The sequence below is a fragment of the Pongo abelii genome, chromosome 2 (assembly GCF_028885655.2).
Source record: "Pongo abelii isolate AG06213 chromosome 2, NHGRI_mPonAbe1-v2.0_pri, whole genome shotgun sequence".
Lineage (NCBI taxonomy): Eukaryota > Metazoa > Chordata > Mammalia > Primates > Hominidae > Pongo > Pongo abelii.
The window spans coordinates 125405535-125421450 of NC_085928.1; the positions used below are offsets into that span (position 1 = coordinate 125405535).

Genomic DNA, 15916 nt, shown 5'->3' on the forward strand with positions numbered 1-15916 from the left:
GTGGGCTTGCCTCTGGGCCCCTAATGGTCATTTGAGCACACACACATAAAGCCTAAAGTATTTAACCAATTCAAGTCCAATTATGATCAGTTACATTTCATTCCTTTTCAAGACTCAAGCCTCCTCATGGCAGCTACACAGAAAAATAGATCTCGTAAAAGTAAAGAACATCTATTGTAAAGCAGTCTGTAGCATGCTGATCATCCTCAATAGAAAATAAAATATGCAAGGCAAATTAAAAATAAAAATAAACTCTCAGAGACTCTGGTAGGAGCCCTATACCTTCTCACAGCCTTCTTTCATTCTATACTCTGCGATTAAAAGTTTGAGTTACCCCCACCCTTGCACGTCCTATCCAGTGGGAAAAACCCTTTTAGAGCCACAAACAAAGAACAGCTCACCAGAAAAGCCCCTGAAATTATATTCTTGTGCCTGATAATCACTGTTGTGATCTGCTTTCTAAAAACCGTGCCCATCTGCAAAAGACTTTCCTGATATCAGGACCATTTATGCTGCCAAATAAAAACAAAGGAACTGAACTCAAGTGAAACTATTATCTCTCCTTAAAGAGAAAGCTACAATTCCGGGTTTGCTGCTTTCTTCTTATGTCTTCCTCTGCCTCATTAACTCCATTGGTATGTCACTAATTTCAAAGAAGCAGGAAGAAGTGATGGGGGTGGGGGTTAACTAATAATTCACACGCCTGTCTGTTTCCCATCCCAAGTGCAGAACGATACCACGCTGATTGCCAGACCGTGGGTCAAGCCATACCTTGGTTTGGAGATAATGAGGATAGTAGTAAGTGTACTGGGGGTACATTTGTGGCTGATCCAGGCGTTTGCCCATGTAGCTGGAATCTTTATCTCCGAGGCAGGGAACTGGATGACAGGGTATAGTGCCCCAGGCCGAGCTTCCTCTTAAACCACTATTCCTGACAGTCCCGGTGACTGATGAGGCTTCAGAGACTCCACCACTCGCTAGTTCCAACACAGGAAGAATTTTTTAAAAAAACAAAACAAAACAAAAAACACACACCAAAGGAAAAAAAAAAAAAGGGCGAGGAGTGAGATCTGTAGAAAAAACACCCACACACAGCCTTCCCAGATCTTGCCTGACTTCCCCCAGCTGCCGGGGTCCACTTGGGATGAGGCAGTTTGTTCTCTAACCAGGCTGTCTGTAGTGATGTCAATTGCCAGCGTTCGTAAAGGGGAAAAAAAATCAAAGTCTTTTCAGCACAACTCCGAATCCTTGCAGATCAGCTTCCTGTCTCCTGGTTGTCTGTTTCCCCACCTTAAAGAAAAAGAAAAAAAGAGAGAGAAAGAGAAAGAAAGAAAGAAAAAGAAAAAAAGAAAGAAAAATGAAAGGGGAAAAAGAAAAAAAAAAAGAAAAAAAGGAAGAAAAAAAAAAAAAAAAAACCTTGTACAGCTTAGTTGCTGCTGTCTCCCTCCCAGAGTGACATGGTGTTCGGGGCTTGTCCTGTCCTTTCATTCACTTCCCCTCCTTCCAGCCGGTGGGTGGAACCGAGAGAGCCTCTCCAGGGAGCAGCGTACGCAGTCCAGAAGGCTGCAGTATTTCCTCCAAGAAAAAAAAAAAAAAAAAAAAAAAGGCTGCTTCAACCCCTGCTGCAAGCAAAGTTCCGATTCCCTCTGCTGGCTATCTCGAATAGCAAACGATTTTTGCAGCAACGCTGCTGCCGCTGGAACTGAACCTGAAGAACTCAAATGCGGGCGGTGGATTATTTCTTATCCCTCCTCCATCTACCCCACACAAGAGCTGCTTTTTGTTCCTCTTTTTGCCAAGTTCCAAGGTAAGCCACACTGCTAAACAAAACACAGAAGACAGGGAAGAGAGGACGAAAGAAGGAAGGAGGAGAAAGGAAAAGAAATAAAGGCAGGGGAACTAACCTTGCTGGTTAAAGGGGAAAAAAGTAAGTCCCGGATGCTTTCAAAATCTGTTAACACACTACAGCCAGGCGCATCCAAGAGCTGATTGAGAAACTAACCTTTTACTACCTGGAAAACCTGGTGGATGCTAAGTAGTGAAGAAATTTTAGGGTCTACTCCATGACTACTATTAATGCCACATGTCATCAGATTGGACTGATCAACTGAACCTATCAAAAATAATAACTTTTTTTATTACATCCATTTTGTAAAAAAAAAAAAATCAAAGGAAGTGACCCCTTAGGTTTATCAGATTTTTTACAAATAAAATCTGTTTCTCCCATTGTCTCTCTGTTTATGATTATTTTGATGCATCGATGCTTTAATCACTTTACTGATATCATCTAAAAAAAAGAACAAAAATCATAATTGCTTGGCAGAGTTTTTTCCCACCAATGATAATATTCTGTCATGTCTATCAGCTGCTACATTATAATACAAATTGTTTCAGAGAAAATATATTTCCTTAAAGAGTCCCTTTTCAAGGCGGGCGAGGCTAAAATTAGATGTGCCAGCTGTGTTTTGCTGCGAGTGCTCACGCATGCCCAAAGCGTGGGCAGACCAATACTGAGCTCTTTTCTACTTTGTCAAGTCGGCTCTGTTCTCCTGAGCCCAGAGTCGCCTATTTAGATAAAAGGTCCCTGGTACAAATCCAGCTTCCTAGTCAAGAAGAACAGAGAATTTGGGCTCAGTGCACACATGGTGTCCATCCACATACAAGCCGCACCACCCCTAAAGCAACTGGCTTACACTGAGGGGAACTGGTTTCTGGAAGCTGTGTGAGTGCATACGTGTTCCTTGGATAAAAAAAGGATGGCAGGTAAATAGTTTTATGTTTTACTTTTGACAAGAATAACAATCAGAAGGAAGGAAGGAAGGATGGAGGGTGAGAGGGTAAGAGTTAGGAGGCCCTGACAATATGGTGATTGAGAATATTAAATCAACCCCACCTATCTCTTAAATGTGTTATTTGGGGCCTCAGTTGCCCCATCTATAAAATAGAAATACTGCCAACTCTCCTGGCTGAAGGCAGTACACTGAATCAGATACTAAAAATGACACTGATTTAAAAATCCTCCAGTGGCGTCACATTTCTCAAACAATAAAGTCCTGACTCTTTGGAGTCGTTTTCAGGACACTTGACGAGCTGTCTGGCTGGCCCTGGCTTTCTACTCTAGTCTCGGACCTTCAACTCTGCCCCTCACATCCTATACCGGAGTCACTCTGAGCTACTTTCAGGACAGGAACATGCTCTCAGAGGCTTCTGTCATTCCCTCTTCCTGGAGTGCTCTCCCAAGTCCATCTTCACCTCTTTTACCCTTCAGCCTGTCCTTCAGGTCTCAGTATGGATATCACCTCCTCACAGTAGCTTTCTCTAAACCCTTCCTTCTCTGCTGCACTTTATATTTGCCCTCATAGAAGGCTTATTCTACATGTATTTGCCTGCTTATTGTTTGTTTCTTCCATGATGTTCTAAACTCTAGGAGAGCAGGAGGTCACATCGTTCTCATTTGCCTTTATATTTCCAAAAACTTGCATAGAGTTGAGCACAAAATGGGTGTTCAGTAAATATCTGAAGAATAAAATGTTAAACATAATAAATAATTTTTCAACCTGACTTACATCCCTCTTTCAGTACATTTCAGTCCCTGTTACAGGTCAAGAATTGACCTGGGTGCAGGATATAGAGGCACATGAATCAGAACAAGGTCCTTCTTTCATCGAGGTTATATTTAGTGGGGAAGTGGGGATAAACAAAGGGATAAACAAGTAAATATGCAGTATAATGTCAGGAAATACATAGTGCTGTAAGGAAATATGAAACAGAGTAAAGAGAAACAAAGTCACAGAGATTCTACTTTAAACAAGATAGGAAAATGCTCTCCAAGGAAGAGCCTTGGAAAATGCTTTCCTAAGGTCAAAGCAAGGGTGTGAACCATTCTCTGGGTATTGTGCACTGTGAGAATACTTAGTGTTAATGCCCTGGATCCCATCCAGACTGCCTGGGTTCCAATCCTGCCTCTTCCGCATTCATCTCCCTCAGTTTCTTCATCCATCAAATATCACTATTCACTTCATGCAGTTATTTAGAAAACCAACCCAGATAAACACATGAAGCTTTTAAAACACCTTGTAACATGTTGGATCTGCTTAACAAAAGCCAGCCTGCACATGGGGGAAAAGCATCCCAGTCATAAGGAACAGTAAGTACAGAACGGCCTGCAGTGGGACCGTGTCTTTGGAATGTGCAAGATCTGGCACAGAGGCTGAAATGAAGCAAGTGAGGAAAAACCATAAAATGGGGTTAGGGAGGTACCCTTGGGCCAAATCATATAAACCTTAGTAAAGAACTGATACAGAAAGCTAAATAATTCATAGTTAACAGTACAGCAAGGACTTTATCCAAATATTCAGATTCTACATCTAGTCATCTTCAACTATAGAATGCTGTCATTTAAACAACTTATTAATGTTCCTCCAAGTTCTATCTTGTAAGAACAAAATCCAAGATTGCTTTGGCTAATTCTGCCACCATGGACAAACGATATACGTACTCTTTTATTAATACATGGTCTAGATACTCCTTAAAGGGAAAAGAATACTATCTTATTTACAAATGAAAGACCAAATAACTCCTCAGCCAAAACTGATATAGCCCATTATCTGTAAAGTTCCCAGCATGTGTTGATGCTATCAGCAATTTCTACACAAAATTGTTACTTTTTAAAATGCTATTTGATTTCATTGGATTATTGTAATGTTTTAGGCATAAATTGTCATTAGCTTAAAAACCCTTATTGCACCTTTAAAGCTTTTCTTAAGTAATGCAAAGTAGGTTTACCACCTGTGGGAATTGTAAAACCTGTGTTTTTATTTTTTATTTTCTTCCCTCAGAGACACCAGTAGCCATGGCAATTCAGGAGGCAAGATACTCACATCAGAAATAGTTTTTATATCATTTCTGCTCTGTTGGAGCAGTAGCGCTTTCCATTTAAATGATCAAGTTAAGGTAGGAGGTAACTGGTTTAAGGCACTCTCTAAATCAGAAGACAGCTGTGTCCTATTTGCCAACTAACCAACAAATTTCATACAAATCCAAGAACAGCAAACTGCATCAAAGGGCATAGACTCTCCCTGGTCACATGATTCACAGGCTAGACAGAAGAGGTACTGACTGATTGATTGATCGATTGCTTTTTATTTTTTATTATATTTTGAGATGGAGTCTTGCTCTGTTGCCAAGGCTGAAGGGCAGTGGTGTGATGTCAACTCACTGCAACCTCCGTCTGCCGGGTTCAAGTGTTTCTCCTGCCTTAGCCTCCCAAGTAGCTGGGATTACAGGCACCCACTACCACGCCAGGCTAATTTTTATATTTTTAGTAGAGATGGGGTTTTGCCATGTTGGCCAGGTTATTCTCAAACTCCTAACCTCAGGTGATCCACCTGTCTCGGCCTCCCAAAGTGCTGAGATTACAGGCTTGAGCCACCATGCCCGGATGAGGCACTGATGTAGGACAAGTTTTCAACTAAGGGGCCTGAGATGATGCCTCAGACCTGCCACTGGGAAATGGGGAAGCGATGGCACCGAAATGCTGAAATGAAGATCACCTGGATAGAGATGAGAACGCTCTTCTAGTTTGCTCTTGACCTATCCACTAAGAGAATAACTGAGTCCTTTCTTTGGATGATTTGTGTTTTAAATTATGAAGATTTAGTCAAGGCTGGGCGCAGTGGCTTACACCTGTAATCCTAGCACTTTGGGAGGCCAAGGCGGGTGGATCACCTGAGGTTGGAAGTTTGAGACCAGCCTGACCAACATGGTGAAACTCTGTCTCTACTAAAAATACAAAAATTAGCCTGGTGTGGTGGCACATGCCTGTAATTCCAGCTATTCGGGAGGCTGAGGCAGGAGAATCACTTGAACCTGAGAGGTGGAGGTTGTAGAGAGCCAAGATTGCACCATTGCATTCCAGCTTGGGTGACAGGAGGGAAACTCCATCTAAAAAAAAAAAAAAAAAAAAAAAAAGATTTACTGAAAAGCAAGAGAAAAGAACAGAAGTCTAAAGACAAACAGTAATTCTACTACCGTAAAAACTACATACATATACCCTTCTATCTTTAAGAAGGACATGCATGACCTTGAAAGAATTTTTTTAAATCTTTGCATTTTATGCCCACTTTATTTAAATGTATTAAATCCCTCTCCAATGCAGCACTTGTCAAAGGAATGTTAAACATAAAAGTTGTTTAAAAATATATATATAAAACGGTAGATTTCAAATTCCAACATTAAGGTACTGTTACAACTCTTTTTTTTCTCTGCAGAATACTTACCAATGGTTTAGGAAAACACCCAAGACAAATCAGGAGAGACAACTAGTGATTCAAGTGTGTGTGGTCCAAATTTAAACAATAGTTGAATATAAAAATATTAATGTAAAGATGATTAAAATTGGCCTTGAAAGACAATATCAAATCTCAGGACAAAATCATACCATAATTTAGTTTGAGACATTTAATCAGGTAGAAAAGCAAGAAGAATTAAAAACAATGAGAATTATTAACTTCAACAGAGTTTTATCGAATACTTACTATGTGCCTAAATAATTGAGGGTACCAATATAAATATTATCGTCCCTGTCCTCAAATGGATTTAACAACTCTATATTTCTAAACACCAGCCATTCATGTATAATCTTTACGTTTTTTCTCATATCTGAGAACCAATTTGTAACAACAGTCATTAAATAGTTTTCTTTAAATCAACTTAATTTTTTTCTGAAATACATACTTTGTTAGAAAGCAAAAATACACACGAAGGCTTATGTCTATTTTTCTTCTATTATCTTTGCAAAAACGACACATTCTGTATCCTCTCTTTCTATCTCCATTTTTCATAGCATTTAATACTTGTGGTAGGGACATCCAGTTCTTTGTTACCACTGGGATTACCAGGATTCACACTTTCTCACTCCACTGAAAGTAGGCCTGGCCATGTGACTTGCCAAGGCCAATAAAACATGAAGCAGCAGTGACACATGTAAAAGCTTTTAGCTGCTGCTGTTTGATTCTTCTCTAGTGGAAACACGTGCTGACATGAAGGAGCTACAAGAAGGGAGCATCTTGGAAAGCTGAGGGCAGCAAATTTGGATAGCTGCCTGGACTAGACACTGTGGACTTCTCATAATCAAGAAATAAACCTTTGCTACAGTGTACTAGTAAAATGTGGTGATTGTTACCAGAGATTATCCTAGGCCACCTGTTTAATACAGCATTACTTATAATTTGGTTGTACATTTTTGGTTTTCTTATTTGGGTATTTCTCCCACTAATATCTAAGCTCCACAGGGCAATGAGTTTATTTAACACATTATATTCTGATGCACAGAATAGTCCTTGGGATTTAATGCACTCTTAATAAATATTTCTTAAATAAATAAATGGAGTACTTCCCTCTTATTCATAGGGGATATGTTCCAAGACTCCCCGTGGATGCCTGAAATCTTGGATAGTACTGAATCCTATATGTAATTTTTTTTCCTACGCATACATATGTGTGACAGATTTATTTATTAACTAGGCAAAATATGAGAATAACAACAATAATAATACAAAAGGTAATTATAACAATATACCGTAGTAAAAGTTATATGAGTCTTTCTCTCGGTCTCTCAAAATGTCATACTGTACCACTGGTAACCGAAACCTGAAGCCACAGAAACGAAACTGGGAAGAAGCTCTGGGGGCAGGAAACAACTGTAAATGGTTTCTCTGAAATCATCTCATTTATGTGCTAGTGGTTAACGGACACTATATTGTGAAAAAATAAAAGGGTAAATGAGACTTATACCCAAAAGGTAAAAAATGTTAGGTTTTCTGGGAGGAGCACTGTTAAAGTATTAGGTATTCTGAAGAGGGAAAGGTTTTTGTACACTGACTGTTGGAAATGGGTACTGGAGTTGATGAGCTAAAAAAGAAAAAAGTTAGAGTGTTATGAACTGAATGCTTGTATCCTCCCCAAACTCATGTGTTGAAATTCTAACCCCCAGTGTGATGGTATTAGCAGGTGGGACCCTTGGGTGATAATTTGGTCAGTAGAGTAGAGGCTTCATGAATGGGATTAGTGTCTTTATAAGAGGAGATATTGAAGAGGTGATCTCTCTTTCCTCTCTGCCATGTGAGGATACAATGAGAAGACCTGCCATCTGCAAACCCGGAAGCAAGCCCTCATCAGACACCAGGTCTGCTGCCACCATGATGTTGGACTGCTTAGCCTCCAGAACTGTGAGAAATAAATGTTTGTTGCTTAAGCCACTCAGTCTATGGTAATTTGTTATAGCAGCCTGAACTGATTGAAACAAAAAAGAAAAAAATATATTAATAGATGGCCTACTACACAGTATATACTACTAGTAATATAAATATTTCCTCAATAAATATTCACAAGTACCTGGGAAGTAGGTATGATTTTTCACACTTTACAACAGAGAAAATTGAGAGGAAGAGGATGTAACTACCCTATCCAAGTTTGCCCAGTTACAACATGGTAGAGGAATATTCCTGACTCATGTCTGTGTAGGGCCCACAGGCTTAGTCCTCAGCATCATCTGATGGCAATCTTATATGCTTTATTTGAAAATTGGATGAGATAACCTTTGTGTTTAAAATGGAAAAACAGTATACGTAAAAGTTCTAAATAAGTCAATTGTGTCTGCATGGAGACAGACAAAAAACTGGAAAGAAAGAGCATGTCTTTTTATCACATAGCAAAAACTCTCTTTGGATGACAAATCTGATGGTTAATTGCACCTGTCAACCTGGCATGGCTGTGGTGCCAGTTGTGTGGTCATACACTAGTCTAAGTGTTGCTGTGAGGTATTTTTTAAATGTGGTTAACATTTAAATTAGGGCACTTTGAGTAAAGTAGATTACCCTTCGTAATGTAGGTGGGCCTCATCAGTCAGTTGAAGGCCTTAAGAATAAAGACCCAAGATCTTTGGAGAAGGAAGAAATTCTGCTCCCAGGCTGCCTTTGAACTCAAGACTTTTTACCACCTCTTCCCCAGGTCTCCAGCCTGCTGGCTCACCCTGAAGGTTATTGTGGGGACCCTCCAGCTCCCACAATAATTGTGTGAACCAATTCCTTGAAATCTCTCATGTATATATATATATATAATATAATATAATATATTATATAATATATATAAATATATATAATATATAATATATTATATAATATATATTATATATAATATATAATATATTATATAATATATATTATATATAATATATATAATATATATATAAGAAGCATTATAGACATTTATTAAGAATGTATTAGAGTGCCCATCTCACTGATGTTTATAGCTGCCTTATTTATCTTTCATTATATTAGGATTTTCCAAAGAAGTGGAACCATATTTCATATATATGAAATATGAAATATGAAATATATATGAAATATGAAATATATATATGAAATATGGTTCCACTTCTTTGGAAAATCCTAATATAATGAAAGATAAATAAGGCAGCTATAAACATCAGTGAGATGGGCACTCTAATACATTCTTAATAAATGTCTATAATGCTTCTAATATAATTTAAACAAAATATATAGTCTTAAAGATCATTTTCCAGTCATTTCAGTTCTAAGAATCTAAAATAGATCATCAGATTAACATTTTAAATGTAAGTAATTGGAGTAACCTGATGTCCAGGCCTAGCAGGTTGGTTAAATAAATCACCAATGAATAGATTATGATTCAACCATTAAAATGATAGTGAGAAAAAATTTATCAATATGGAAAATGTTTAGGTTGAATAACTAATGGAAAAAAATCAGAATATGATATTATATATGCAGGTTTTCAACTATGAAATACAAAGAGAATGGAAGAACAATACCAAAATAACCACAGTGAAATTTGTCCTCTGTGATTAGGTATTTTGTGATTTTACTTTTCTTTTTGATAAATTTTGGCATTTTCCAATTTATCTTAAAATGAACATGTTATTTCACTATTTAAAGTGAACATTATTTTAAAAGAAATTTTAGGGTAAGTGTATTCCAAAGTATAGATTTTTATTATTATCTGAGAGGACATTTTTAAAAGCCCAGGGGTGACAATAGAAAAATAAATTACATGTGCATTTTAGTCATTTCCTCTCAATCTGGACCAAACATCAATTTAAGAAAACTTTGTCTTTCTTTAAAATCTGGGAGCATTAGTTCTACATCAAAATGATGTCAAAATTCTCATTTAAGACATAAATACAAATATCACCTAATGAAATAATAACAGCTACCAATGAATGGCAAAGGATAAGTCTTTGAAAGGTTTAAACCTGCATAAATATGCAATATTTTCACTTTTAACATTCTAATCCTGCCTTTGCACTTGATATAGTTTGGATATGTGTCCCTGCACAAATCTCATGTTGAATTGTAATCCCCAGTGGGGCATGGTGGTAGGTGTTTGAATCATCAGGGCTGATCCCTCATGGCTTGGTACTGTCTTCGTGATAGTGACTTCTCACAAGATCTGGTCATTTAAAAGTGTGTGGCACCTCTCACCCCATACTTTTGATTCTGCTTTTGCCGTGTGTTGTGCCTACTCCTTCTTTGCCATCCACCATGATTGTAAGCTCCCTGAAGTCTCCCCAGAAGCTGATGTCAGACCTATGTTTCCTCTACAGCCTGCAGAATCATGAACCAATTAACCTTATTTTCTCTATAAATTACCCAGTCTCTGGTATTTCCTTATAACAATACAAGAACAGCCTAATATAGGACTTTTGCCATGTACTTCTCACTAAATTTATATTTTTTCAAATATTGATACATCTCTTGGCAGTTTATTTATAATGTGCTATAAGAATAGTGGGTTTGTTTTTTCAGTCTCTCACTATGCCTTCTGTATGTTTTGATACCACAAATTCCACTACTTGCAGCCCATTGAGTGAATTTTGCCCTGATGGAGGAGGTAGATTCCAAGTGGTCCTTCTCACAAGCATACCTTCTACCATGATTAGTACCATCAGCGGAGCAGTGCATTAGAAAACATGAAACTGAAAGCCTCAAGCTAGGGAAAAATATGTAACTTCTTTGGCGCATGGGAAACACATTTTTTTCTGAAAGAAATATCTTCACTTTTATTGACTTCTAGCTTCCAGCTGCCAATAGCTAAGCAAATATGGTCGATATGGCTAGATTTGATTTGGCAGGGCCGATTCTTCTCCCCAGAAAAATCTAGAGTGGCAGAAGTCCATGCCAAAAGGCTAGTAATTAGAATTGCCACATAAAATACAGGACAGCTGGTTAAATTTGAATTTCAGAAAATAATAGTTTTTAAAATATAAGTATGTCTAAAATATTACATATGGTATGCCTCAAAAAATTTGAACTGAACTTATAAAAATTATTCATTGCTTGTCTGAGATTCAAATTTAGCTGGGTATTTTGTATTTTTATAGCCTAAATCTGGCCACCCTACTCCCAACTGATGTACTGAGACAGTTTACAGGCCTTTCAGAGGACACAGAAGATTTGACGGAGTCTCTAAATGGAATGACAATTGACAATGGTTAATGTTTTCTATCCTTTTTACACTCAAACTGTGTAAACCAAAAGTGTCCCCAAATTAACTGCCCTTTAAGAGAGACTTAAACCACCAGTCGTGTTTCTGATATAAAGCAATACAGTATTCCAGGAGCTCTGTTTTTATTACAGTTTTAAGCTGATGTCTTTCCTTTTGGCATGATGGAAAATTTAAATTGTTTTCTTAAATTGTTATTCAACACAATAAAGTACTATCTAGAATGATAGATGTCCAGATCCCCATCCCTGATATCAGAAAAGTACAATTTAGAGAGACCAGAAGAATACGTAAAACAGAACAGAACAGGAGATGAAGCGCAATGCTGCCCAAAGTGTGGTCTGCAGACAAGTGCTGACGGGCAAACTTTACACGTCCCTGACCAGTGAGTATAGGGATAAAGAATTCATGTCTAGTAACATTATGGTCATTTGTCTAAAGAATTGTTTGTCTCTTGTCTATAATAAAGGTTAGACTTGGATTTTGGAAGTCTGCTTTATGCTTTTTCATTTTCTAGTAATTTTCATTCTATTTTTACAAAAATATCAGCTGGGGTCAATTAGGGATTAAAAACACTAGTCTTTCACCACTGATAGAAAAGTGCTGAAAATTTTCTTATTTTCCTCCATTTTCATTTTTACACCTCTGGTGGTTAAAAATAGTTGCATTGATGTGTTTTCTCATTTTAAACAAAAATCTAATTTTTAAAATTTTTGTGAGCACATAGGTGTATATATGTATGGGGTACGTGAGATACCCAATTACATTTTAAAAATTATTTTAAAATATACAATTAAGTTATTATTAACTATAGTCACCTTATTGTGCTATAAAATAGTAGGTCTTTTGTTTTCTGATCACAGTACAAAGAGTAAACCCACATGAACTACAAAGGAAAAATTTAATTCCCTCACATTTCCTTTACTTGTTTTCTTAACTCTGTTTTCTTTGTCTAGTCCTTACTCTCTAACCTGCACCATACATTCCTGACCCTGACGAAGAAATTTAAGAGTATCAAACCCAAAACCAAGACATGCAGGGTTTCTTGGCTGTGACTGTCACTGGCAATATCAATCCCCCAGCTGGAGCCTCAGTGGCCTTGTGTGTAAAATGCAGGTTGTATTTAGTCATTGAAGGTCACCTTCTGATTCCAAGACTCCTGGACGGCTACAATACACTTGCTATTAAACTAAGATGAGCCTGCGTCTCTCTGCCTACAGGGGTACACTCACTGGCCCCAGGAGGTGGCTGGCGAGGCTCACATCAGCAACGTGAGGTTGTCACACCTGAGCCAGAGGGTTTGCCAGACTCCTAGCCCCTCCCAGCAGCTTTACACTGGGAGGCCCTGACACCAAAAAAAAAGCACCACAAATTATGTTTTGCCTTCTGGAGATGACATCCCCGTGAACAGCACTAAATCGTGGCCATACAGCCTGCCTGACACTTTTGCCAGTGCCTCAAAAACAGTTAAACCCCTGGTAGTCCAGATGCTCCATCCGTCCCACCAGGGCTTCGGTATTCTAGATGTTTATGTTCATTATGCAGTCAGGAAACATAATTATTCGTTTTTCTTTAAGGAAGTTTATGACCAAAGGTAATGGGGGGAACATAAATGTACTCACTGTTTACTGAGACTCATAAATGCTAAGAACACAGACAAATAATTGTCACTGGAGATTTGTTCTTGTAGTGTAGAATCTTTGTTTTTAGCAATTTAACTACTAAAAGTTTACCCACCTTGAGGAGAATTATTCAGCAGGAAATAAAACTTAGCACCTATTTCATTCCCTGCTCCTACAACTCTCATCCTTTCAGAAAATCAGCTTTCACATAAAATATGCAGAAGGTAGCTTGTTATATAGGGCTGGTAAAGCTAAGAGGTAATTAGTACAAGCTAAACTTCTAAATAATGACAAGTTTTAACATTTGCGAGTTCTGGATCAACCTTAACTAATATGTTCTGTTTTCCTCTGTGAGAGATGTACTTTGGTACTCACCAGTTAACAAGAATCAAAAACAGAAATGTTAAGAAATATATTCTGTCCAATTAGTAAAAATGTGGCAAAGCTCAGGTTAGCATTTAGCAAGTATGATGAAATGCTTGTACCTCTTAAGAGTTTAGAACAGTATCCACTTATGGCCAGGATGGGTTGTACTGAGCTCATTTTAGGAGGTTTTCTGGGAATGTTTGGCACTGTGTGGTTGAGAAAACAGTGTGAGTGTGAGGCCCCTGAGACTTTGGGACTCCTGTTTTTTTGTTTGTTTGTTTGTTTTCGTTTTTGTTTTAATTTTTTTTACCTTTTGTAGAGATGAGGTCTCACTACGTTGCTCAGACTGGTCTCAAACTCCTGGCCTCAAGCGATCCTCCAACCTCAGCCTCCCAAAGCACTAGATTACAGGAGTAAGCCACTGCACCTGGCCTCGACTCTTGATCTTAACTGTCATAGTGGTGAGTAAAGGATGACATCATTGGGGGAAAGAGACAGTGAGAGACTCAGCCTGTAGATAGCCTTCCTCTGGCTTCTTCCCTCTCATAGTGGGCAGCTGCATTAAATTTGACAGTTAAACTTGTCTCACCCCTTCCAGCTGGGGCCATTCCCTCATATTCCCCAACATGCATGCAGCCTCTGAGCCAGTAAAGAGAGTGCAAAGTGAACCACCCTAATAACAAATTTTTTTTTCTTTTAATACTGAATAAGATTCATTATGCAGCTCACTCTTTTCCTTCCTCTTTACATCCAATGGGAAAGAGATGTGAGAGTTTTTCAGGATTAGCAATGTGCTATCAAATAGCCACTTGCAGGGATGGTACAGAAAAGACTCCCTGGCACCAACTTTGGGGTGTGGCATGTGGGAACCCAAGGCCACCACATCTTCAAAAGACAGCAGCTGGAAAAGAAGATGTCTGGCCCAGAGATGCCTCTATTATTCCTCGCTCAGGCTGGAAATGTTGGGTTCTTAGTCCCCAAAAAAGGCAAATTCTTGAGAGGAATCAATAAAAGAAAGTCAGTTTATTTGCTCGATATGATGGACGTGGATTACCCCCAAACCATGATCTGGCGTGAAATGCTTTATTCATTTATTTCTAAGGGCTGTGTGGACCTTATGCCAATGCTTGGGTTTACAATGGTACAAAGACTAAGATAAATTCATCTATCCCCTCACCAGTCATCCTCCCAGGAGAAAGCTACAAATGTTACCAAAGACAGGGATTACAGGCAGAAGACCCCTGTACCTGTATCAAATGGACCTGCAGAGTCTGTGGTTCTGATGTATGTTACACGGGAACTAGTCAAGGCCTGTACAACAACAGCTTATTTATTTTTGCTACAAACTCTAAAAATTAGCTTATTTTTTCTGGTAAAGAAACAATGCTTATGTCAAGGCCCCTAGAAAAATCGAATGGTGTTGTTTCATAAGCTCATAATGGAAGGCTCTATCCATTATAACCAGGGATAAATGTATTGGATTCAATATGTTTGGTTTGGGAAATCTCTTTTTGTCAGTTCCAGTATAACCAATTGTCCATTACAGCATGTCCTTGCTAAGAGTAGCTGATGTAGAAATATTTAACCACCCCATCCATAAACATTTATTTTCTCCCAGAGCAGGAAAGGGCTGAGCTTCTCAAGGCCCTAATATTATTTATTTGCCAGAGAAGGGATATGATTTTTATACCAGGTGCAGTTTTCCTTTGGTATATTTTAAAATTTCTGCCTTTGAAATGATTCCTAAAGCTAAGATTCTGACCACTTGCCCTCAGTAAATATCTGGTGATCCTTTTCCCCAACAGATGGGAAGGGCCTCCTGATATGCCCCTGGCCTAATTTCAATTTGGGTAATTGCATTCTGTCGACTTGAAATTTCCTCACCAGTTTCATCTGCCTGGGATATGATGCCTCATTCTTGGTGCTGAACTGCCTGGCGTGCCGTTGGAGACTGGGAACAGCTGGTGCATTCCACCCCAGAAGTGAATGCATTTTAGTGGCAGGTGCAAAGGTTTTCTTCTGCAGAATACAAATTGTGCCCTAGGAATAAGATTCATGAATGCTTTTTATTTTTGCAATAAATATAGGTACCAGAAAATCAGAAATATAAAAGTATCCAAAGCATAAATATGAATTGGGAGAAAAATACACTTTCACTGAAGCCATTCTGTAGTGTGATCTTTTGTACTCCATAAATCTTAAAGTGCCTGTAAGTTTGAATTTGGATAATAAGGATAAATAATTCACATGATGCAGGCAACCATTACTCTGCCATGTACACATATTACCCAGTTGTACACACACACACACATATATATGCATATGTATGTGTATATGTGTATGTGTGTGTATGTGTGTGTGTCCCAACTCTTACTTGCTGAGAGTCT

General features: G+C 38.3%; 1 protein-coding gene across 18 annotated transcripts in view; it reads right to left on the reverse strand.

Moving 5' to 3' along the window:
* The window catches only part of RBMS3 (RNA binding motif single stranded interacting protein 3), an 861233-nt gene that overhangs the window by 761356 nt on the left and 83961 nt on the right, over positions 1–15916 (reverse strand). For 3 of the 18 annotated variants that reach the window (XM_054550496.2, XM_063721661.1, XM_054550497.2), the window contains exon 1: positions 772–1545. The exons of 5 other annotated variants lie outside the window; for them this stretch is intronic. In XM_054550496.2, the coding sequence (XP_054406471.1) occupies positions 772–846 (75 nt within the window). In that variant the 5' untranslated portion in view covers positions 847–1545. 18 annotated transcript variants of the gene reach the window in all.